This window comes from Cydia pomonella, chromosome 1, assembly GCF_033807575.1.
Source record: "Cydia pomonella isolate Wapato2018A chromosome 1, ilCydPomo1, whole genome shotgun sequence".
NCBI classification, from domain to species: domain Eukaryota; kingdom Metazoa; phylum Arthropoda; class Insecta; order Lepidoptera; family Tortricidae; genus Cydia; species Cydia pomonella.
In genome coordinates this window covers 50,133,084-50,157,851 of record NC_084703.1, presented here as the reverse complement: position 1 = coordinate 50,157,851, position 24,768 = coordinate 50,133,084, and the positions used below count along the sequence as shown (strand labels likewise).

Sequence of the window (24,768 nt, the reverse complement as noted above, 5' to 3'; positions counted from 1 at the left end):
ACCTAACCTAACTCAAAACCTAACCTAACTCAAAACCTAACCTAACTCAAAACCTAACCTAACTCAAAACCTAACCTAACTCAAAACCTAACCTAACTCAAAACCTAACCTAACTCAAAACCTAACCTAACTCAAAACCTAACCTAACTCAAAACCTAACCTAACTCAAAACCTAACCTAACTCAAAACCTAACCTAACTCAAAACCTAACCTAACTCAAAACCTAACCTAACTCAAAACCTAACCTAACTCAAAACCTAACCTAACTCAAAACCTAACCTAACTCAAAACCTAACCTAACTCAAAACCTAACCTAACTCAAAACCTAACCTAACTCAAAACCTAACCTAACTCAAAACCTAACCTAACTCAAAACCTAACCTAACTCAAAACCTAACCTAACTCAAAACCTAACCTAACTCAAAACCTAACCTAACTCAAAACCTAACCTAACTCAAAACCTAACCTAACTCAAAACCTAACCTAACTCAAAACCTAACCTAACTCAAAACCTAACCTAACTCAAAACCTAACCTAACTCCGAACCGTACCTAACCCCTTTAAATTTTAAATGACATGGTATTTTTTAGGAAAATCTTAATAGCGTGATCTATCTTTGACGTTTAGGACGATAAGAGCCATCTGTCGGGCTTGATACGTACACAATGAGTAACGGTTAGTCTTTGTTTTATTTATCAACCGCCTTCACGCGATTATCTCGCGTTTAGCTGAATCAATTTCTGGAGAAGGCTAGATGGTTTGAAAAAAAAAAAAAAAAAAAAAAAAAAAAAAAAAAATAGGGGGTATATTTAGGTTTTAATCGAGAATAAGTAGCCTAATTTCACCGTGTCACATAAATCAATTCGTGGCTCAATTGGAATACACTAGCTTTACAATCATGAGGTTCCGGGCTCAAATCCCGAACAATGAAATCTTTTTTGTTTTTTTTTTGCACTTTAATTTCCTATTTTTTATTGAGAAGAGGACCCTGGATCTTTTTACAGCCGTTAAAGTTCAAGGAGACGGACAGTTGCACAGGTGAGAACTGGTTCATATTTAAAAAAAAAAAAAAAAAAAAAAAAAAAAAAAAAAAAAAAAAAAAAAAAAAAAAAAAAATCCCGTGAGTGTACATCGAGACGCTCCCGTGTGGCTTGAACTAAAAGTTGTTCTGCGCCGTCGTCACAATTGTTGGAGGTCGAAAAAGAGGAAGGCGCAGAATCAACCGGTATGGCAGTATTCTCGTCCATTTCACTGATTTCTTCGGTGTGCGAAAACAGTGATTGACTTTTAATAACTCGCTCAGCACAGTCCTCTTCACAATTGTAAGTATTTTCGTGGAGTTTTATTAAGTTAGTAATTAATAACGACTCGAAGGTACATTCGAAGGCGGGGCAGGTCGGGTCATTATTTCTGACATTATATGTCCGCACCCTTCCAAAAAAGTTTTCAACCGCATCAGAATTGAAATACCGCAGGCGCATTATTTTTGTTTTTATTTTTCATGACCTGCCACAGCCTTCGGCAGCTTTTTAACGTCGTTACCCAATTTTTTAAACTCGGGACTGTGGTCAATTTGCCATTATGATCGCTAAATTTGATATTTTCTATGATTGTTATGGCCTTCGCCCAGAAAGCGTGATGCTCAGAGCTTTCGGTTACTGCAGTCCTGTTACTGCCGGCACCGCTGACGCAGTCGTCGAGGAGCCGCCAGCTCCGCGCGTGGCAGTCGTCGAGGAGCCGCCAGTTCCGCGCGTGGCAGTCGTCGAGGAGCCGCCAGTTCCGCGCGTGGCAGTCGTCGAGGAGCCGCCAGCTCCGCGCGTGGCAGTCGTCGAGGAGCCGCCAGCTCCGCGCGTGGCAGTCGTCGAGGAGCCGCCAGCTCCGCGCGTGGCAGTCGTCGAGGAGCCGCCAGCTCCGCGCGTGGCAGTCGTCGAGGAGCCGCCAGCTCCGCGCGTGGCAGTCGTCGAGGAGCCGCCAGCTCCGCGCGTGGCAGTCGTCGAGGAGCCGCCAGCTCCGCGCGTGGCAGTCGTCGAGGAGCCGCCAGCTCCGCGCGTGGCAGTCGTCGAGGAGCCGCCAGCTCCGCGCGTGGCAGTCGTCGAGGAGCCGCCAGCTCCGCGCGTGGCAGTCGTCGAGGAGCCGCCAGCTCCGCGCGTGGCAGTCGTCGAGGAGCCGCCAGCTCCGCGCGTGGCAGTCGTCGAGGAGCCGCCAGCTCCGCGCGTGGCAGTCGTCGAGGAGCCGCCAGCTCCGCGCGTGGCAGTCGTCGAGGAGCCGCCAGCTGCAGGGCGCTGATAAATGTTATAAATATCGTTAGCAAACTGTTCCGCGACTTCTTTTTGAGATACATTTATTTTAGAGCCGGCCGGTACGACCGCCATGTTGTAAACTTTCATTACGACCTCTTGTAATGTTGGAAATTGTTTCAAAATTTGATGTACCAATTTGGAGCTTAGGTAAGAAATTTCCTTTCATATTTGGTAAACATATATTAGACAAATCTGTCACGAGTTTAAATATTGTGCGAAGTGATGATTTTTTTCAGTTATTGTTTTAATTTAAAAATGATAGCATCGGTGACGATATTAATAAACGTTGCTCGTACTCGCAAAATGAAGCCGTGTAGGATAGAGCTCCTGCCACGGTGTGACTCAATACACGTACACAGTTTTTCACCTGAAAGACGACAATGGTAATTGAATAATATAATACGTAATTATAACAACCGACAGATTGTCTAATCAATTAGATTGTCATTTCGTGGTCCAAATAACTATTTCACAGAATTTGATGTATGATAGCTTAGATTGTAAAACATAAGTATCAGTCATTTTGAAGAAGCTTTTCTCCTTATTTATAACAATTTGCTCGATTAAAAAGTATTCTCTCAATGTTATTCGACAAATATTAGTCATTATTAGTTTGCTAAGTATTGCGTGGTATATACAGCCTGTCCGATTTTCTAAAATTAAGTTCGCCATGAGCTTACTATAGCATACCTACTTGATCTTAGAAGAGCGGTCAGGCTATCAAGTTTATACAATTTCAATGCAGAACCAAGAAGAAAGAGAGGTAAAGTAATATTATACCTTCATCTTGTTAATGTTCTCCGGGAGTATGTGGTCGTCATTGACTTGTGCAGTAGGCGGGCTTGCAGTCGGTGCGGTCCACGTCCACCAGGCCTCCGTCCTGCCACTTCGAGACTTTGCCCTCCATTACAATGTTCTTCGTCAACAAGTTATTTCAGACTCCTTTGATCAGAGGTGGCGGGTCATACACCACACTGAGGAGTTGGCCATTCAAATGTATAGTGTCGTCTGGAAAATATACATACAAATTATAATCATAATATTAAACAAACGCAAACTTTAGCCGGAATTTACTGATTTCTTGAACTTAAGACGACAATGGAGGACCCGCGTGAAATCGCCTTTTCATACAAGTCTTCATTTTCCTCTCAAAATGTTAACATTATTGACAATATTTAGACACAAGTTTTTGTACATCAATCACGGCTACGCTGCTACGTTTTATTTTTATATTATTATAATAGTTAGGTTTTAGTTAACATTTAAAATTTTGTATGCAATGTTTTTCGCTTCTACTTTTTACAACGATCAAAAAATCGAAAAATGTCAGTTGTAGGGGCACATCTCTGGTACATATACGTCAAATTATGTAATAAATAGTATATTGCTTTACAACGTTCTTCAGTACATATGGATCTTAAAGTTTTCGACATACGCACGTATAGTGCTTAGTTACCGCACTAGGACGGTAAAGTAGCACCATATGTACTGTAAAAGTATTTTACAGTACATATCGTGCTACTGGTGTCGATTTAAAACACTCCGTTCGGTCGTGTTTTTATTTATCGCCACTCGTTGCCAATTTCCTACTTTACACTTGTATCGTCATGTACTATTTCATAACGCACTTCAAACTTAGAAATCGCTACATTTATTTTGATAAAAAATAACAGCGTAATTTTAAAATAAGTTTTTTGACAAATATTAATTTTTGGTACAAGCTCTTATCGGTGACTGTACTTTCCTTTCCACAGACAACTAATACTCATCGAGACAATTCTAGCAACTCCAAACTCAATTAGTTTGCGTTATTTTGACGACCGGTCTGACCTATTGGGCTGTGACCCTGCCTATGAAGCCGATGGTCCCGGGTTCAATTCCTGGTAAGGGCGTTTATTTGTGTGATGAACACGGATATTCGTTCCTGGGTCATGGGTGTTTTCTATGTATTTAAGTATTTATGAATATTGTATATATATCGTTGTCTAGGTACCTACAACACAAGCCTTATTGAGTTTATTGTGGGACATGTAATAATATCCTATAATATTAATTTATTATTTTATCACAAAGTTCCCATGGGCACATGCTGTCCTCGTCATCAGATCAGCTCCATGTCTTCATAATATCAGACTGTTATCCGATTTACATATGTATGCAAAATTTCGGCTCAATCGGATATAGGGCAGTGGGTCAAATTCAGGTTCCAAGATTTGACTCGCACGTTAGTTAGTGTGAGTCAAATCACATAACATACATCCATCCTAACAGGCCAAGTTAAATAAAAGTTTGCAAAAAGAGACACAAGCTGGTCTACGTATACACGTAGAGAACTATTTATAATATTTCAAAACTGTTTAGTTTATGTAAGTAGTTTTTATTTATTTATTTATTTACTGTTCAGAGAACCAACAGCTATAAATTGCACAATACTTATATATATATACATAACAAAGAGCCAATTATAGGTTCCCACCGGTAGCAACAGGTTAACGAATAATTGGTGGTTATATAAATATAAAAGTTTATAGGGAGCGTGTATGAACTGTAGGAGGCAGCACAGGAGCCGCCAGATTTTTGGCGCAAGGCGTAAATGTGATGTTTATTGTTCCGATGTAGTACAAGTACATGTTTATGGTTCCGATTCAGGCCACAAGATGGCAGACCCTGTAACGCGTACGGTCCCTATACATAATTTAAATTTCGTGATGAACGTGAAACAAGCTTCTACTAAGTGTTTTTTACTAAGAATTTTAAGATGAGTATAAGATATTTACCGGTCTCCTGTCCTGCTAAGATTTGTGATCTTCTAGTGTCCTCTCGAAGGCTCTTAAACGCGCTTTGAAATGATGTCCCCTGTTCCCTCATCAGAGCGACAGGCTGAAGGCCCGCCGCGGGTCCTCGGCGACGGCTTCAGCTGCGACCCGGCGCGGCTCCTCGGAGAGGCAGCACGCCACCGGTCGTTGCCACGTGTGAACCGCGCCTTTAATCATAAATGCTACGGCGTGGTCGGCCGAGTGGTCGGTTTTGTCAGGTGATTCCACAAACCCGTTGATGTGATCATTTTTTCTAGAGTAATGGACGCCAGCCTCCAACTTCATCTCATCAAATACTATGGAGCACATTCTTCGGGCGTCATTCCATTCGCTGACCTTAAAATAAAATAAAAACCGGCCAAGAGCATGTCGGGCCCCGCTCAGTGTAGGGTTCCGTAGTTACTCTTCCGTCACAATAAGCTAAACTGGAGCTTAAAGTATAGTAAATTGTTAACCAAGGGATGAAACGGTACCTTTCACCCGAGTTAAACAAATAGGCAAATTTGCATAATCAGTACCTAATTAAAGTAAGTCTTTTTACTATGAAGGGAAAACTTTTTGCGATAACTCAAAAACAGCTAAACTGATCATATCCGCTATAGTTTTCATTTAATGTCTTTCTTAAGCTCTACTTCCACGATTTTTTTCATATTTTTTGAACCTATGGTTCAAAAGTTAGAGGGGGGGACACATTTTTTTTTTCTTTCGGAGCGATTATCTCCGAATATATTCACTTTATCAAAAAAATTCTTGAAAACCCCTATTAGTTTTGAAAGACCTTTCCAACGATACCCCACACTCTAGGGTTGAAGCGAAAAATAAATTTTACCCCCACTTTACGTGTAGGGGAAGTACCCTAAAAAAAAAAAATTTTTTAGATTTTATTGTACGACTTTGTCGGCTTTATTGATTTATAATATCCATGCCAAATTTCAGCTTTCTAGCACTAACGACCACGGAGCAAAGCCTCGGACAGACAGACAGACGGACATGGCGAAACTATAAGGGTTCCGTTTTATGCCATTTGGCTACGGAACCCTAAAAAGGCAAGTTATTTCCAATGTTAGACCCCGGCCCCACTTGTAATCTCAATACCGATGGACGCAGGCCCCAGCTTTGCGAATGAATGGACAGAGCGCGAAGCGAGTGTGACTGCCATCCGACCTTCTAACCCGGAGGGGTAATTAAGCCTAATTGGAATCAGTCCGGTTCCATTCACCAAAAAGCTGTTCCGTACTTCTGCCCCGGGAAAATCGGTACGAGCTGGAGATTGAAATTTTTACAATTAACTTCCTGGAGTTTTTCTGAGGGTCTACAGTATGGGGTTCTTCAAAAAAGGAGTGTACAGGTTTTGAAAGGGTCGGCAACGCGCATGTAACACCTCTGGAGTTGCAGGCGCCCATAGGCTACGGTGACCGCTTACCACCAGGCGCACCGTATGCTTGTTTGCCAGCGACGTAGTATAAAAAAATATAATTTCATCGGTCGTTTATATCCCCTTTATAATCAAATACTAGAAAGTTCTTATATAATATTAATAATGAATAAACGTCTCTTCTTATATGTACATACCTCTTGTTTAATGACATTAAAGACTTGTGTATTGATGCCAGCTTGAATATTCACATTCAACAACAACTTCTTCAGTGTTGTTTCGCAAGGCACGATGAATATTCTCTGCAGAAATCTGTAGCGTTTTGAGCTTTGTTTCATAATTGAAAGTACAATTACTTTTTCTTCCAAGCTAAACCGTCTCCCTTTTTTACTTTTGGTGCAAAGTTTTATTTGCATCCATAAAAATGTCCGTGCCACTGAATTGATCCCTGACACTAATTGTTGGAATGAAGCCTCCTTTGATAGCTTACACGCCATCTTGGCTCGTCTCAGGTGATCCTTGCTTGTTTCTTAGCTTTTTGTAATGTTTGTACAGTCAGCATCAAAAGTAGCGGATCAAATAACGTTTCATAAGTATCTACCATTCTGTAACGGCTTAACAAAAAGTGATGTCTTTAATATAGAACAACAAACACTGTAAAAGATTTACTTTTGAGCGCGAATTTTAGAAATGTATCTATATTTGGAAAAGTTATCCAGAATATCAGATACTTTTGGCGCGTTGTTTCATCCGCTACTCTTGATGCTGACTGTACAACGGCGACAGTCGAGTGGAGTGCGAGCAGGCCGCGTCCCCGTCTGCAGCCGCAGCCTCTCCTGTACTCGTGTTCTGCGCCGGAACACCCGCTCCCCGCGCGAGATCTGAAAATTAAATTCATTTTAATGTAAAAGCCGAGAGATAAAGCTTAATAAAATCAAAATTTCATATTTTATACAAGCTTTTATCGCTGACTGTACCTTTCTTTCAACAGACACACGTATGCTCATCGAGACGATGGGGTCGGCAAATTCCAAAGGTTTGCATGGATGGCGCCCTCGTAGCTTTCCAGTCTCTTTTAGTTCTATGAGATTTGTCTTAATCCATCGAATTCATAAAATTCCATTAGAAAACAAGAATTTGACACAATTCTAGGGATTAACAGGGCAAGCTATGCTAGCACTCTCTGCTAAATACGTCGAGCGGCCAACGCTATTCGAATAAACCCAAACACAATTAGGTTGCGTTGTTTTATCACAGAGTTAGAGAGAGTACGCGGTATTATCCATTAAAGTAGTGTTATTATTAGATTATGCCACGAATAACGATTTTTAAACACGAACAGATTTTTAAAGGGTCGGCAACGCGCATGTAACACCTCTGGAGATGCAGGCGTACATAGGCTACGGTGATTGCTTACCATCAGGCGGGCCGTATGCTTGCTTGCCTCCGTCGTTCTATAAAAAAAAATAGTGGTTTGTGGTTTTATGTACCTAATTATATGAAAACCACCATGACATCTAACAGCGTTATAAATAAATTATTTGTATTTGAGGGTTCTCGGTTGAAGCGCCGAATATTTTGTTACACAAGATTGTATGTTTCCAGTTACATTTATTATGAAAACTGATCGCCTACAACATAATAGTTATTGGAATATAAACTTTCAAGATATACACCGTAGGCCAATTAAACCCGAAAGATTTTAACCAGCCATTCCTAAGGTCATAAGGAGCAAAAAAATTTTTATGAGTTTTGGCCAAATACGCTAAAAAAAATATTTACCGTAAAACAATTTTATTTCGCGTTTTCTTCACACGACACGTTATTTATTTTTACACTTTGTTAAAAAAAAAAAACATTTAAACGAATAAGTATATTTTTTTAAGTTACAGAAAAAAAATTGCTAGTTATTAATATTTGTCAGTAGGTATGTCTAAACCAAGTCATATAATGGCAGCGGTACAGCTCTATAAAACAAGATCGATTTCAGGAAACTGTGTGTCATTTTAGTCTCTAAATGCAGTCAACAATACACCTTTAAAATCTGGCGGGTTTAATTGGCCCACGGTATATATTACAGTCCGATCAAGAGCTAAGTTGGAAGCGATTTTGATAGCATAGATTGTGCAAGTGTTATTTTAAATATCAAACAGTTTGACATATAAATATCACTTGCACAGTCTGTGCTATCAACATCGCTACAAACTTAACTTTGTTTGACTCTATTATATGATCTTGCTTACCTGGATTAGCTGCAGTTAAATCATCTGATGGCCCTGGAGTAGTGATGCAGTCCCGATCATCACAGATCGTGGACGAGGCGACCACTGAAAATATATTTTTAACACGGTTTAATAAAATAAAGTGAGCACGATCCTGTGACGGTCAGTCATTGAAAACGCTTCTGATAAAAGAAAGCCAATTAAATAATATTTCAGGAATTATAGGGTACATGCTGACAGGTACATGTTTTTTTATACGGCCATGGTTCCCTAATTGTTTCACTAAGACGAGGTAAACAAATATGAATATAAGTAAAACCTTTTTATAACATTGAAATATTATTCACTCACGGTATATTATTTTCAAACACGAAGGGTACGCGGACAAGTGTCATCTCAACATAATTTTGTGAGAACAGGCGTTTTTAGGTTATAAATGAACCTTTTATCCGCCTCAAACGGCTGTGGTGGCCGTCATCGGAGTCTTGCCAGGGCGGCAACGACGGCTACAGCCGACAGCTTCGCCAATGCAATAGGCACCTACGCGGGACCCCGTGAAGTTCAATTTCGCTTAAATAATCGCGATCGCCTAGCGTCCAGGGTACGGCATATTCCTTCACAGACTGGTGTTCAAAAAATTAAATGGAGATGACACCTCGTCGTACCCGTCGAGTTTGAAGAATACTTTAGGTAATCCGTACGATTTACAACACGAAAGTCGCGACTCCGTAATCCGGGCCATTCACATGTTACTTTATGTTACTAAGCTAATTCTACTATTCAACTCACGTTCTTTCTTTCAGACATTTTTGGAGAACGTACGGCTCCTTTTTAGGGTTCCGTAGTCAACTAGGAACCCTTATAGTTTCGCCATGTCCGTCTGTCTGTCTGTCTGTCTGTCTGTCCGAGGCTTTGCTCCGTGGTCGTTAGTGCTAGAAAGCTGAAATTTGGCATGGATATATAAATCAATAAAGCCGACAAAGTCGTACAATAAAATCTAAAAATTTAATTTTTTTTAGGGTACCTCCCCTACACGTAAAGTGGGGGTGAATTTTTTTTTTTGCTTCAACCCTACAGTGTGGAATATCGTTGGAAAGGTCTTTCAAAACTAATAGGGGTCTTCAACAAACATTTCTTGATAAAGTGAATATATTCGGAGATAATTGCTCCGAAAGAAAAGAAATAATGCCCCCCCCCCCCCCCTCTAACTTTTGAACCATAGGTCCAAAAAATATGAAAAAAAATCGTGGAAGTAGAGTTTAAGAAATACATTAAATGAAAACTATAGCGGACATCATCAGTTTAGCTGTTTTTGCATAATCGCAAAAAGTTTCCCCTTCATAATAAAAAGACTTACTTTAATTAGGTACTGATTATGCAAATTTGCCTATTTGTTGAAAGGTACCGTTTCATTCCAAAAAATATGAAAAAGATCTTGGAAGTAGAGCTTAAGAAAGACATTAAATGAAAACTATAGCGGATATGATCAGTTTAGCTATTTTTGAGTTATCGAAAAAACAGTTTCCCCTTCATAGTAAAAAGACGTACACCCACAGTTCATCCCTTGGTTAACAATCTACCATACTTTAAGCTCCAGTTTAGCTTATTGTGACGGAAGAGTAACTACGGAACCCTACTCTGAGCATGGCCCGACATGCTCTTGGCCGGTTTTTTAATCACTAATAGTGCTTAAGTAGCAAGAGACTAAAAACATGCGAGTCAAACAATTTAAATTCCTTACGTTATTGTTACCTGGTGACATTTGCTCAACAGATGTCTTTGCCACCGTGATGCAGGACTGATCAGCGGAGAGTACATAGGAAGCGTCCACTGAAAATAATTTATAATACCTGTATATTTTTAAATTAAGAGCTCAAAATAATAAAGAAAACATCAAGAACTTTTAAGAATAAATTCAATTCAATGCATTTATTTGTCGAACGTATTTATTTGTTACAAACAGGTGTTACATAGAGATAATTAAGTGCTCCACTTTTGGCCATATTATGAGGCATACAAATATTTAACGTGAGTGGCGGTGTAGCTCATGAGATTCAATGTAGGTATTTGTCATCATCAAAATAATAAATTTCAACTATTTACATACACATGCTTATCAATTAATATAAAAATTCTAATTTTTAAATGTCAAATTAAGGTATATATTTAAATTATATAATTTAGATAATATATGTATTACAAAAACATACATCAAAATAGTTCGCTGTCGTTTAAATATTCGTATATGTCATAGTAGCACTTGGTTTTCAATAAAGTTTTTATCGTAATGCGGAATCTGTTTATCGGTAAAGTTTGTATCGATTCTGGTAGTTTGTTAAAAAATTTAACAGTCATGCTAAAAATGCATTTTCTAAAAAGTGCGCAATGTGCACGTGGATTTAAAAGTGTATCTCTTTGCCGGAAAGTACGAGCCGGGTTGGGCTGTTTTTTAGAAAAACTTGTTTTTAAAGAAAATATTATTTTGTAAGCAAATTCACCGTTACGCTAGGTGCTAGACCACATGTATATAGTAAATTGCTAACAAACGGATGAAACTCGTATGAAATTATGACGTTTAATTAACACGTGCACAGTCTGGGCTATCGAAATCACTGCGAACTTAGCTTGGTCTAACTCTATTATATGTACTCGTACAGTCACCTTCTTCTGCTGTTTCACAATAAAGGCCATAAAAATTCCTGACAGAATATCATTTTTAGCGCAACAAGCATACTTATATATGTATAGTAAGCTGCAAAGATAAGTGACCTCACTTATAAAATATATGCAAGTCAAAACAATTATTCGTGCATATATCACACAAATAAATGCTCTTAGTGTGGTTCGTGAATGACATGATCTATTATTAAATATTGATTGAGGCACACTTAAAATGAAATGTCAAAAACTATTAACGTTTCTAGTAGACGGGCTTGTCTTGCAACATGTGGCCGGCATAAGTGGACGGCTATTGCCAGCCTCATGCAGTCTTGAAAATGTAACCCTTTTAGATGTTTATGTTACCTGGTCATTGTGGAGTTTGCGCAATGGACGGCTCTACAACTGCGATGCAAGCTTGATCATCACTATCATCAGATAATACAGAGGAGGCGCACCCTGAAAATAATTTATAAAAAGTCCATCATGGTTCGGCAATCCGCAATAGCTAATTTAATATTGATATAAAAAGGTCGGTTGAACTGTACTGAACCTAATATTAAAATACGTATGTGTATCGTAGTGTACATTACGGAGCCTTAATATGACTATTAAAACCCAAAATTATATTTTTTAAACTATTTAATTGACGATGAACGTCTTACATGGTAGATATGAAAAAGTGCAAGGGCCGGGTAGACACACAAACATTATTAATAGCGGTGCAGTAAGCGCCTATTCAATGTTGACGGCAAAATCACTCGCGCGCACTGAACCTCACAGCAAACGCAGCAGGGGTCTGAACAGTATGAATTAAATTATTTTGTGTAAAAATGTGGTCAAAAAGGTTTATTTACTAAGTCCCCTATTTTGGACTCTAAGGATTTCTTATGTGCAATACAAAATAAATAAATAAAAGTTAATATTATTACCTGAATTTTGAAGAGATTCCTCGTTATTATGGTTATTCCTTCATTTTTTTACAAGTGGTATGGGGTGGCTGTCTTCACGCTAGCTACCCCAAACCACTTTAAAAAAATAATAATTAAGGAATCGGGTCCTTACGATTTTAATGACTGAACAATCACGCTAACCACCTCAAACTACTTTTAGCAAGATATTCGTTAGTTTCTAAGAAAGTCTAGTCTAAAAAGGTCGAGAAACCAGAAACCCTAGTCCCTGCCATAGAAAATGAAGTGTCGGATGCCTCGGCCCGCACCCGTTCTAGCGTAAGTCATCCTTTATATTGTCAGCTTCGGAAATAGGGTGAGTTCATTTTTCATATTTTATACATAATCGACCTCAAACTATGACACGTTACGTTATGTTTCATGCACTAGCTCAGATGTATAGTAAGCGACAGAGATAATTGACCCCACGGGGCGAGTTACCACATACACTGTACAGCTTCGGACCTCTCCTGTATTCCTGTGCAACTACGATTTTCCTCGGCCTCTCCGGGTGTCGGCCGATGATCTCGCTCACGTAGACGTCCCCTTATAGCTTCTTCATGCTTGGATGCAGTTTGTCCAGGATCTCCACTACGTCGGCGTTATCTTCTTCACTGATTTAATTTAATAACCGGATTTTACTTTGGATTACCTGCTTTGAAATTGCAATGTAACCTCAAACAGTTGAAACAAGTCCTAATATAAGATAGGAATTCTTTCCCAAGTCAGTTAGGCCCGTTTACACATTGATAAATAATAAATTGTAAAGTACGAGTTTATTTATACATTTGCTACTAAACACAAGTATACACCGTGTTATTTTTTTTATTTGCGTTAATTTCGAGGGTGCATTCTTGAGCTTAAATTAAGTAACTTTCTCAATGACACCGATATTCTAATTAACTCCATTTCGGAGATAATCAATCATTAATTTTTATCTCATAAGGCCCTTACGAGCGTGTACACATGCCTTAGGGCCTGTCAGGCGCGGATACAAGATTTGGCTTAGGGGGGGGCCATTTTGAGAAAATCATATATTTTTTGCACAGAAAATAAGGTAAAAAAAAATGTTACTCAATTTAGTAATGTGAGAACCAGGGTTTTAGGGGGGGGCCATTGCCCCTATGCCCCCCCCCTTGTATCCGCGCCTGGGGCCTGTTTACTTATTGATTAGTGTTTAGTTGTTTCCCAGTATCTGGTTGAAATGAAATCGAGCACCTATACCTACTGTTCCCATGACAATGCAGTAACAGACTGACTAAATAGGTAAACAAACCTAGTTAGTTAGTCTGTTATTGCTACTAATGTTTATCTAGTCTGCCTATCTAAAGCTATTACAATTGTTTGTAAGAAATCGCACTCGCACTATAAATATAGCTATAAATCAAGTAAGCAATAACTTACTTAACAATGTTGGAGGGTAGAATAAGTTTTCTGCCATAAGTGATCATAGCCGATGTAACTTCTCTTTTATAAATAAATTTAAAAAAAAGTGCGAGGTCATAGATTCATACATTTGCTACTAAACGTAAGTATTATCTCGGACGATCGACGTTCGAAATGACATTAATATGTCACAGTTTTCAATTGTTTGGTTGAGTTAAATGTAATGCCCGTGTTTACAACAACGCTATATGCAACATTTAGTTACTTTTTATAAAAATAAAATTAGTAAATAAAATTAGTAAGTAAATTTTTTTTTAAATTAACAATGCCATTTAGTTTCCTTAAACGTACTTACCGATACCCCGAAGTTAACGAAATTCAATAAAAACACGGTGTAGATCGTGTCATTCACGGAGGCGCGTAATATCATGTTAATATTAAAGTACGGAAGGTGGAGGTAAGGAAATAAATCTCCATGTACCAAAAAGTGTCATCAAAAAACTTAAATAGGTGGCGCTACAATACCTAGTGTACTTGAACAAAAAAATCAAATCATATAGACAGTGCACTTCACTCCGTCAATAGCGCCTAGGTTCTTAGCTACTCTGGAGAGATTTGGAACTATTATTTATAGCTGACAGCTGGACACTTTTGCAACAGTTCTACCATAAGAGATGTGACTCCTCTTAATTCCACACTCCATATATTAAAGGTTAGATTTGACAAATCTGTGCGTCATCCTGGATGACACGAGCAACTCGAATACAAAACAGTAAATGTACAAACTCGCACTTAACACTAATCAATGTTTAAATCGGGCCTTACCTTTAAAAAACACGCGAAAAAACAAAAAAAAAAGTCTCTTAATTATCACACCTCCGATACCTCTACCAGTTCTACCACCTCCGGTGTAAGTTATGCCTGTATCAAAATTTATACATTATTTCGCTAGTTTCGCAAATCGCGAACCTTAAATCTATATAAATATCGCTCACTTTCGAGTATACTTATTTCATAATTCATAAGTTATTTATAGCGTACACAGCAGCACGAACTGTGAGATCCGGATAGAATACATCCCGCATCATCGTCCTCTCGCTTCGCGGGGATCCTCTTTACTACATGCTTGCGGAAGGGTTTGTAACTCGAAAACATATCTGAAAATTGACATTTTATTAACCCTCGTGGCTGCAGCCCATTATCAACCTACGTGCATTCCATAAATACATATCCCCATAGGTATAGGAATAAAGTGGTTAAAAAGGGATAATTGTGACCATTTATATACGTATTCTACAGCGGTATTGATATACGGGACAAAAACGAGACGCAGAAATACGGTGACAGTCTCGTATTTACGGGAATATGCAACCCTAAATATAACTAAAGTGAGATTATGGGGAAAGAAGTGATAAGAACGTAGTTTATTTTACCTAAGCGGGGCAAAGCGAACGTTAACGACTCCATGAAGTGCTCGTCTTGTCCCGGTGGTTGCCTTACCCCATGTGAAAAATGAAAATGAAAAATATTTATTTCGTAATTTATATTATAAGTAAACTTTTTACATCTGTGCCGATCGATGCCTCTTTTTATGTAATGATTATACGCTTACAATTTTGGTGTGTACATTACATATACAGGCCATAAAAATAATATTCTATTAAGTTATATAAGATTTCATCCATGTCATCTTATACATATAAGCAGGGGTCGGACAAAAAGTGCGGATGACGTAAAAATGACGTAATCTTGCACACAGGATGATGTTTGAATTTGTATTTAAACTTCCGTGTGACATGTAGTAACAAAGTAGTATTAATGAAGTAACAAAATAATCGTAAATAAATCCATGGAATTAATAATACAGGTGGTAGGGTGATATAGTGAATAAAATAAATTTCACGAAACTTGTTACCATAAGGTATAATTATTTGAAATTAGTTAGAACAAGTCTGTGAGATCCTCAGATAAATAGGTTTAATAGTCAAAAGTGGGAACAATAGGTAAGATTAGTAAAAATAAAAAAAGATAATTTGATGTTATTATACTTATTATTTAATGAAATTATGCATAGATGACTATTTTTGTCCGATAAAAAGTATGGTAACTGTTTTTGCATATTCACCATCCATGCATTTTTTTATGAAATTACGGAAGTTTTCATTTTGTAGTTGCACCCAGGGTATGTTTGCTGCTATCATAAAATTTGTAAAGTTCATATTAAATTCACTTTGCCCTCTTTTTCTACGTTTCCGACATGTTTGGTTGTCTCCAAATGTCTTTTAATATTACTTACCTTCGTTGGTATATCTTGATTACGGCAAGAGCAGTATACGTGTTTGTCACGTACCTCCAAAAACGAAAATTGCCACAATATTCGAGTAAAGATGACATTTTAGAGCGTTTTCTTATACATTAGTAAATATAAATTTTAGCTAAATATAATCGTGAAGATACAATAGCTAAACAATAACGAAGTCAATTTATTATTCATCTGATTGACAATGTGTCAGTCAAAAACGTACTTACTCATTTCAAGTGGCGATATCGTTTAATAAAGAGGTTGATAAATGATAAGTGATAATTGTTTATGAAAATCAAAAATACTATTTGAAATCATCCTATAACTGGTTTGACGTCATCCGCACTTTTTGTCCGACCCCTGCATATAAGACTTAACTCGAGCCCCACATACTATCTATGTAGTTTAACAGTCAAACCGCTCTCCGATATATCTTCATCTTCGTCTTTTCATCATTTTTCGCCCTGCTACCCAGCAGTGGGGCTCGTCATATATACTTTATAAATGAAAGTACGGTTTCTTTTTTTACTCTACGTCGGTGCAAACAAGCATACGGCCCGCCTCATGGTAAGCAGTCTCCGTAGCATATGTACGCCTGCAACTCCAGAGGAGTTACATGCGCGTTGCCGATCCTAACCCCCTCCCAACCCTCGTTGAGCTCTGGCAACCTATATACTTTACTCTTTGGCGTTATTGACGGAGTGAAGTGCGCTGTCTATGATAAGATTTTTTTCTCAAGTATTCTAGGTATTGTGGCGCCGCCATCTATTTATGGTTTCTTGTCGGACACTTTTTTAGGGTTCCGTAGCCAAATGGCAAAAAACGGAACCCTTATAGATTCGTTATGTCCGTCTGTCGGTCCGATTATGTCACAGCCACTTTTTTCCGAAACTATAAGAGCTATACTGTTTAAACTTGGTAAGTAGATGTATTCTATGAACCGCATTAAGATTTTTACACAAAAATAGAAAATAAAAACAATAAATTTTGGGAGTTCCCCATACTTAGAACTGAAACTCAAATAAAAATGATATTGAGGATTCTAATATCATTTTTTCTAAACTGAACAGTTTGCGCGAGAGACACTTCCAAAGTGGTAAAATGTGTCCCCCCCCCCCCCGTTACTTCTAAAATAACAGAATGAAAAATCTAAAAAAAAAATGATATACATTGCCATGCAAACTTCCACCGAAAATTGGCGAAACAGGCCGACACAGATAATCTAAATGGTAATTAAATTATCTGTGTCGGACTTAGGGATTGCAATCCGGTCCGGCGGATCCGGTAATCCGTCCGGCCGGGATCCGGCACATTTCAGGAGCTACCGGATCCGGGCCGGATCCGGTCACATAAAAAAAAACGCCTAAATACAGCACGCACTGGTTACATGCGCGTTGCCACTCGTTGAGCTCTGGCAACCTTACTCACCGGCAGGAACACAACACTAGGGTCTAGTGTTATTCGGCTGCTGTTCCATTCTGACTCTCACAATAAAACACTTGTTACTTGGACAGTTTATTAAAAAGAATAAAGCTACTTAAGGCCCGACTACTCTGCCGGAACACAGCTTAGCATGGTTCTCGGCACATTGAATATTGAATAATATTAAAAATAATAAAGCTACTTAAGACCCGACTAGTCTGCCGGAACACAGCTTAGCATGGTTCTCGGCACATTGAATATTGCACATTGAATACTGAATAATATTAAAAAGAATAAAGCTACTTAAGACCCGACTACTCTGCCGGAACACAGCTTAGCATGGTTCTCGGCACATTGAATATTGAATAATATTAAAAAGAATAAAGCTACTTAAGACCCGACTAGTCTGCCGGAACACAGCTTAGCATGGTTCTCGGCACATTGAATATTGCACATTGAATACTGAATAATATTAAAAAGAATAAAGCTACTTAAGACCCGACTAGTCTGCCGGAACACAGCTTAGCATGGTTCTCGGCACATTGAATATTGCACATTGAATACTGAATAATATTAAAAAGAATAAAGCTACTTAAGACCCGACTAGTCTGCCGGAACACAGCTTAGCATGGTTCTCGGCACATTGAATATTGCACATTGAATACTGAATAATATTAAAAAGAATAAAGCTACTTAAGACCCGACTACTCTGCCGGAACACAGCTTAGCATGGTTCTCGGCACATTGAATATTGCACATTGAATACTGAATAATATTAAAAAGAATAAAGCTACTTAAGACCCGACTAGTCTGCCGGAACACAGCTTAGCATGGTTCTCGGCACATTGAATATTGCACATTGAATACTGAATAATATTAAAAAGAATAAAGCTACTTAAGACCCGACTAGTCTGCCGGAACACAGCTTAGCATGGTTCTCGGCACATTGAATATTGCACATTTAATACTGAATAATATTAAAAAGAATAAAGCTACTTAAGACCCGACTAGTCTGCCGGAACACAGCTTAGCATGGTTCTCGGCACATTGAATATTGCACATTGAATACTGAATAATATTAAAAAGAATAAAGCTACTTAAGGCCCGACTAGTCTTCCGGAACACAGCTTAGCATGGTTCTCGGTAGATATATTGCACATTGAATACTGAATAATATTAAGTACGCTACAACCGTTATATGAAGAAGCAACATCTTAATAAAAAGCTGCTCTTACTGTAACGAGAGATCAAATTATCGATCAATTCCAGTTGATCGCAATTGATCATAATGACATAAACATATTAAAATAATTGAACATGATATCCACATATAATCATTAATCTATAATCCAAAATTCATACAATTCAAAATATAAAGTAAATATACATCAAATTAAATATAATATAACTAACTTAATTGGACTCATTAACAAATTAAACCTCTCTTAGTTAAACGCGCAAAATTATATAAATATTAAATTATTCGAAAATTAATAAGAGAGTCAAATATTTACATCAAACAGTAGTCAGAAGGTAAGAGTAAAAAAATATCAGCAGTTTACAATATTTTATAATCTATTGCAATAATAACGACGTCCAGACGCCATTTCCATAGTTAAGTTCAGTGCATAATTTCATATGTAGACATGTACCATCTTATTCAATAGATATACAACTGTGTATCTATTGAATAAGATGGTACATGTCTACATATGAAATTTTGTACGTGACTTTGTATGTGTTTTATCTTTGGTATCTATATCAGGTACGGAATTAATTAAAATAAAAGGCTATTTCATTCGGTCGGGGTGTTTTTACGAGCCAGGTTGTTGGTGGAATGATACCTGGGCGGCGCGCGGGAAGCAGCGGGGCTGTCGCTCGTCCGCAGTTCTAATGCTGATCTCGTAAGCCTAGTGGGAGTGCATACGAGATCAGGTGCTGCTACAGCGCCTCGCTTATTTTTAGTCCCCGTTTTTGGACTCATGGGCGCCGAATTAATTTGACTGTAATTTTGAGTCTCCTCGAACGCGTCGCACAGAATCACGGGGATGCGGTTTGGGAGCCTCTGTAATATTGAGCTGTGGCCTTCGCTCCTCTCATCAATGCCCTTCTGGAAGACAAAACCAGGTTTCATTATCAGAACTTTAAGATATTTCAAGGAATGTAAACAAAGACTACCACACGACTCGGCCATTCAGCCAGTTATATAATACCATAGAATCCCTACGTATCTATATACAACAGACTAAATTTGTGGTCTATTCTCATTGGCTGGCAAAACAGACTAATCATAAAAACATATCTCAAAATAAAAATGTATACATAAAAGAATGTTATCTCAGGGTGCCCGCCCGCAAAATTTAGTCTTTCCGAATAGAACACGTTTATTTACGAAATAAACGCGTAAGTCCCATAGGTTTTTCAGGATTGTTATCTATTTTACCTTGAAATCAGCGTATGATGTGGTGTCCAGCGGGTTCCTGTTCGAGGCGCCCGCCGCCGCGCGGCCGGGGGCGGCGGGGCGGCGCCGCGGCCCGACGGACTGGCGGGAGGCAAACTTCGTCAGATCACAGCGCGCACTGCCCACAACCCACAACCCACGACCCACGACCCACGACCCGCGACCCGCGACCCACGACCCGCCACCCGAACGACCGACGAACATTCACGACGACATGCGGGAGACTTCAGACCGTGCCGAATCCTGGTTAAAGCGGCCTAACTAGGTCAAGAGCTAAAGTCGGAGCCAAAGAAAACACGACAAAGCTTAAAGTAACATTTTACAGACTGGCTAAAACGAGAAAGTCGTTCTTGGGAAATGTATAAAATTCTATAACAAGATACTAAATAATGTCACCGAACTTGCAAACTCTAAAATGAAAACTGTTATTAAGCAAAAACTCATTTCGCAGCATACTATATAATAAGCGGTTACATCACGAATGATAACGTCCTGAATTAGCAATCCACCTAGTTGTGTAGAAAGAGCCCGCTGTACTTATGTTATTTCATGTTCTTTTAATTCCATATCCGGTTCCGTCCTAGGATACCCTCCTACAGTTTAGGATGGATTTTAATTTTCTCAGGTCGGAGGTGTAGGCGTCGAGCCGGCGTAGCTTTATTTGATCCAACCCGCCATGTGACAGAAAATGCAATCACATAATTTAGGTATTTACTTGACGCATGCACGTTTTGTAAAAATGTCAAAAACAATTCACACAAATTAGTGGTAACGTATTAGAACATCAAAGGACACACATCAACAAAAATAATGTTAGAAAACGGAAACAGTGTTGTTAAAGCATGCGTAAGTTAACGGGCGAAGCACAAAGTCTGCAGGCAGGTCAACACATAACATATAACATTAATACTACGTTATAATATTACGTAAATACGTTACGTACACACAGCTGCAAAAGTACACACCCACTTTACAAATGGAATTCATTCCCACAGTGGGTATGCTTTTTTGCAGTTTGCTGTAAGTACATTATATACTTATTGTACGTATTAGAAAATGAATCGATATGCTTGAACTACTTCATGCACCAAAAAATGAGATGTGAAAGCGAATACGAAAAAATCGGCCAAGTGCGAGTCGGACTCGCCCATGAAGGATTCCGTACCATTTATGACGTATAAAAAAAACTACTTACTAGATCTCATTTAAACCAATTTTCGGTGGAAGTTTGCATGGTAATGTATATCATATATTTATTTTAGATTTTTCATTCTGTTATTTTAGAAGTTACAGGGGGGGGGGGGGGGACACATTTTACCACTTTGGAAGAGTCTCTCGCGCAAACTACTCAGTTTAAAAAAATTAGAAACCTCAATATCATTTTTAAATACCTATCCCAGATACCCCACACGTATGGGTTTGATGAAAAAAGATTTCTTGAGTTTCAGTTCTAAGTATGGGGAACCCCCAAAATTTATTGGTTTTTTTTTCTATTCTTGTGTAAACATCTTAATGCGGTTCATAGAATACATCTACTTACCAAGTTTAAACAGTATAGCTCTCATAGTTTCGGAAAAAAGTGGCTGTGACAGAATCGGACAGACAGAGGAACATGACGAATCTATAAGGGTTCCGTTTTTTGCCATTTGGCTACGGAACCCTGAAAAGTAAAGAAACCAGTACCAATGTTAGTAGTGAATATAAACAAATGCTAAACCAGCACCACCATCAGAATACGAATAAGTGCAGAATTATTTAACACAATATTTTGCTAAATGTAACGTTTTCAGACCACATTCACAGGGCCCGTACCTTTCATGCCGTTGACAGAAAAATGACGTCACGCTACATAGAGTATGATTCCAATTAGTATTTTCGTAATAATTAATCATTTGTCAACCTCTTTAGGTAAGTTATACATATACTTGACAATCAGTACAGAAACTTCTAACTGAAATTCATATTATTGTCACTCAAATAAATAATACATATTTTTTATTTTTAACAGCGTAACAAGCTTTTATTCTCGTAACAAGTTTTTATTTTGATACCCGTCAATAAGTAAGTTATCTAAATTTGTAGTATTGTAAAACAACTCCCTGTATGTTGAATTACGTCATTTTTGCGTCAACGGCATGAAAAGTACGGGCCTTGGAGACATTCAAGAACAAATGTGTTTAAAAATAATGTATACTCAATGGTCATTCAAATTTATAATAAATTACCAAAACACATATTGGAAACTGAACCGAGGCTATTTAAAAATGCCCTCTGTAAATGGTTATTATTAAAGTGTTACTATTCAATTCAAGAATTCATGTCCGACGAAAATCAATAAATAAATTATTTTATTATTATGTTGACCTATTGAAATTTTGTAAATTTTTCCATGATTGTATTATTTAATTGCTTTATATTGCATGCCTTACATAGGGTAGAACATAAGGACTTTTTATTCTAAGACCACCAATTGTATCAAAATACTATGTTCTTGCAATAACTATATTTCTATTTCTATTTCATGTGTCTCGATAACGGCGAATTTTAATCTCATAATTATAGCCGTAAAGCTTTATTAACGAGCGTCAATAAATTACCTTATAATCGAAAACGGAACAAATAGCGTCAATGATTTCGGTTGTAAAGTTGTAGACTTACCGAGCGCTTATGCCGAAGTATGCTGGCGCTCACTTTGGGCGTCTTCGGGGCGTCGGCTCCGTACTCCAGGTTCCTGTTGGCGCTGCCGGCGGCGCCGGCGCCCTCCGCCTTCGCCACGAGGGCCTTCGTGGCCAGCCGGCCGCTGACTCGCCTGTAATGCGATCGAGGGCGAATATAGCCATGTGTGACATGCGTGAAAAAAGTTATCATTTACTGCCATTTGACGTGTTTATTTAATTAGTTTTAAGTTTAAAATGAATATGTTTTTTTGTTTTTAAAGTAACTTAAGCAAGTTTCGTGTAAAATGAGCGATAAAAATATTTCGGTGACGCCATCACATATCCGCGAGTTCCGCCAAGAGAGCAACGATGTCCCGACGTTGGCTGTAATTTGGGTTAGTGAATATATCATAGAAAGTTTATAATATGTGTGTAAATAAAATAGTGTATGTAACTGTAGGGTTACCACCAAAATTTGGTTAGCGTTCAATACTAATAAAAATACTTTAATCAATAATTAATTGAAAGTCGAATTAATTCTAAGTTAATTCGTTATTCGTTTAATTATAAGTCGATTACTGTTTCAGTAAACTGCCTTAAAAGTGATCAAGAATATTAAAACCGGTGCAAGTGAAAAAAAATGATTGGAGAGAAATTAACGTTTGGATAAAATTATACTTTAAATTAGAATTTATTTCTCCAACAGAATATTACAATTCACTTACATAGATAAAATACAAGCAATCATCATACACATTATTTACATAATGCACTAATAGCATACAATATATTCTAAAAAAAAAACAACTTATTTATTTCGGTAAGCAAAATGCGGGTACGTATGCATACGTACTCTGTGAATTGGCAACTCGTAAGTACAGTGAAATTGTCATCGCGCGAGCGCGGGCGGAGTGGGCTGTCGGCAGACCAGCGTAACGTGACACAGACATTGATAAAGAGAGCGCGCGTTGAGATACGCGTTTATACCGGTTGGGCTGAGCGGTCAACACGTCCACCGCGCTCGCCCAGCAGTTGGCGACTACAGTCCTACAACATACATGGGGTTATGTTACTTGTTCATTTTTATCCGACGCGCCGATAGCAACACAATCAATGTAGTTTGTTCAATTTTTATTTTTACGTATAATACATATTTTACTTTGTTTTATTTGGAATTATTACAGTATATTAATTATTATATTATATGTTTTTTTCCTTTCTGCCATTAACCTCGAGAGCATTTATCTTATTAATCGGAACTGCGTAGCGCCGCGTTGTATTTATATAGGAGCGTCGTCGATAATGGCATAAGCGCCATCGACAATAAAGTCCCTTTCAATAAATAATGTCACAATTATACGAACGAACAAACAAATCAGTCAAAGACCGATTTTTTATCACTCTTAAGGCAGCTTACTGGAACAGTGATCGACTTATAATGAATTAGACTTTCAATTAATTATTGATTAACCCTTTTCCAGGCCGCACCAATCTACAAGGTTTTCCCAAAAAATCCTACTACGCCTGGAAAAGGGTTAAAGCTCTCTATATTTATACTATTTTTATTAGTATTGAACGGTAACCAAATTTTGGTGGTAAACCCACACTCCTGTATTTTAATGCCTTTTATTATATAACAGTCACATAAAATACTATTATGCATGCACGTTTCATTTAGAAAGGTAAATGAATGAGTAGTATTTATGTAGTTTTGATTTCATCTTTTTGTTCAGTTCTAATGAATTGCTTTTGTTTTTACCGTATTTTGTTAATTTCTCAACATAATTTTAGTTTTTTTTTAAATACTTTTTAGGCACATATAACTATGATTCGATGTTGATATCTAGACAAAGTGATCGGAATTCGAATCTCTAGTAAACATAAATAGCGGAAGAAACAGTCAAAGACAATGAAGTATACGCACCCATTATCAACTCTCCATTGAGGTGTCCCCATTGAGGAGGGAACACATCAAGGGTTAGACTTGGGACTTTTATAATGATTCGGGATCAGTAGATTAAAGTATTCACGGTTAAGTCGGAATCGTCCTCTGGTATCGAGCGATTCTATTTTGTATCAGACGGGCGAGACGGACGACCTGATTTTTTGTGCATAAAAAATGTAGGCGGGGTGCGAATGGTAATGTTCGTAATGAGTGACCTGTGCCTGTCGGCGGTGCGGCCGCGCCTGGCGGGCGGCGAGGGGGCGGGCGGCGAGGG

The 24,768-nt window shown here is 38.2% G+C and overlaps 1 protein-coding gene and 1 long non-coding RNA gene across 4 annotated transcripts; both read right to left on the bottom strand.

The window, feature by feature from the left end:
* Positions 1-1,123: 1,123 nt before the first annotated feature.
* LOC133526003 (S-antigen protein-like) lies at positions 1,124-7,290 on the bottom strand. Of its 2 annotated transcripts, XM_061862469.1 has the most exons (4): positions 6,689-7,290; positions 5,078-5,452; positions 3,081-3,308; positions 1,124-2,667 (listed from the first exon to the last, which is right to left on the bottom strand). In XM_061862469.1, the coding sequence occupies exon 4, from the start codon at positions 2,385-2,387 to the stop codon at positions 1,656-1,658; it is 732 nt and encodes a 243-aa protein (XP_061718453.1). In that variant the 5' UTR covers positions 2,388-2,667; positions 3,081-3,308; positions 5,078-5,452; positions 6,689-7,290; the 3' UTR covers positions 1,124-1,655. The 2 variants fall into 2 exon arrangements, with proteins under 2 accessions (XP_061718453.1, XP_061718460.1); XM_061862476.1 differs by lacking the exon at positions 6,689-7,290 and having other exon boundaries at positions 5,078-6,231.
* A 1-nt stretch (position 7,291) lies between these two features.
* On the bottom strand, positions 7,292-24,762 carry LOC133526015 (uncharacterized). Of its 2 annotated transcripts, none has more exons than XR_009800663.1 (6): positions 24,710-24,762; positions 22,551-22,701; positions 11,738-12,935; positions 10,455-10,543; positions 8,735-8,818; positions 7,292-7,372 (listed from the first exon to the last, which is right to left on the bottom strand). It is a non-coding gene; the product is annotated as an uncharacterized LOC133526015 (long non-coding RNA). The 2 variants fall into 2 exon arrangements; XR_009800664.1 differs by lacking the exon at positions 7,292-7,372 and having other exon boundaries at positions 7,513-8,818; positions 11,738-11,830; positions 12,770-12,935.
* Between the last annotated feature and the right edge of the window lie 6 nt (positions 24,763-24,768).

What these genes read in the sequence shown, in the direction of transcription:
- LOC133526003 (XM_061862469.1), bottom strand. Translation starts at nt 2,387, where the DNA reads ATGAAAGTTTACAACATGGCGGTCGTACCGGCCGGCTCTAAAATAAAT.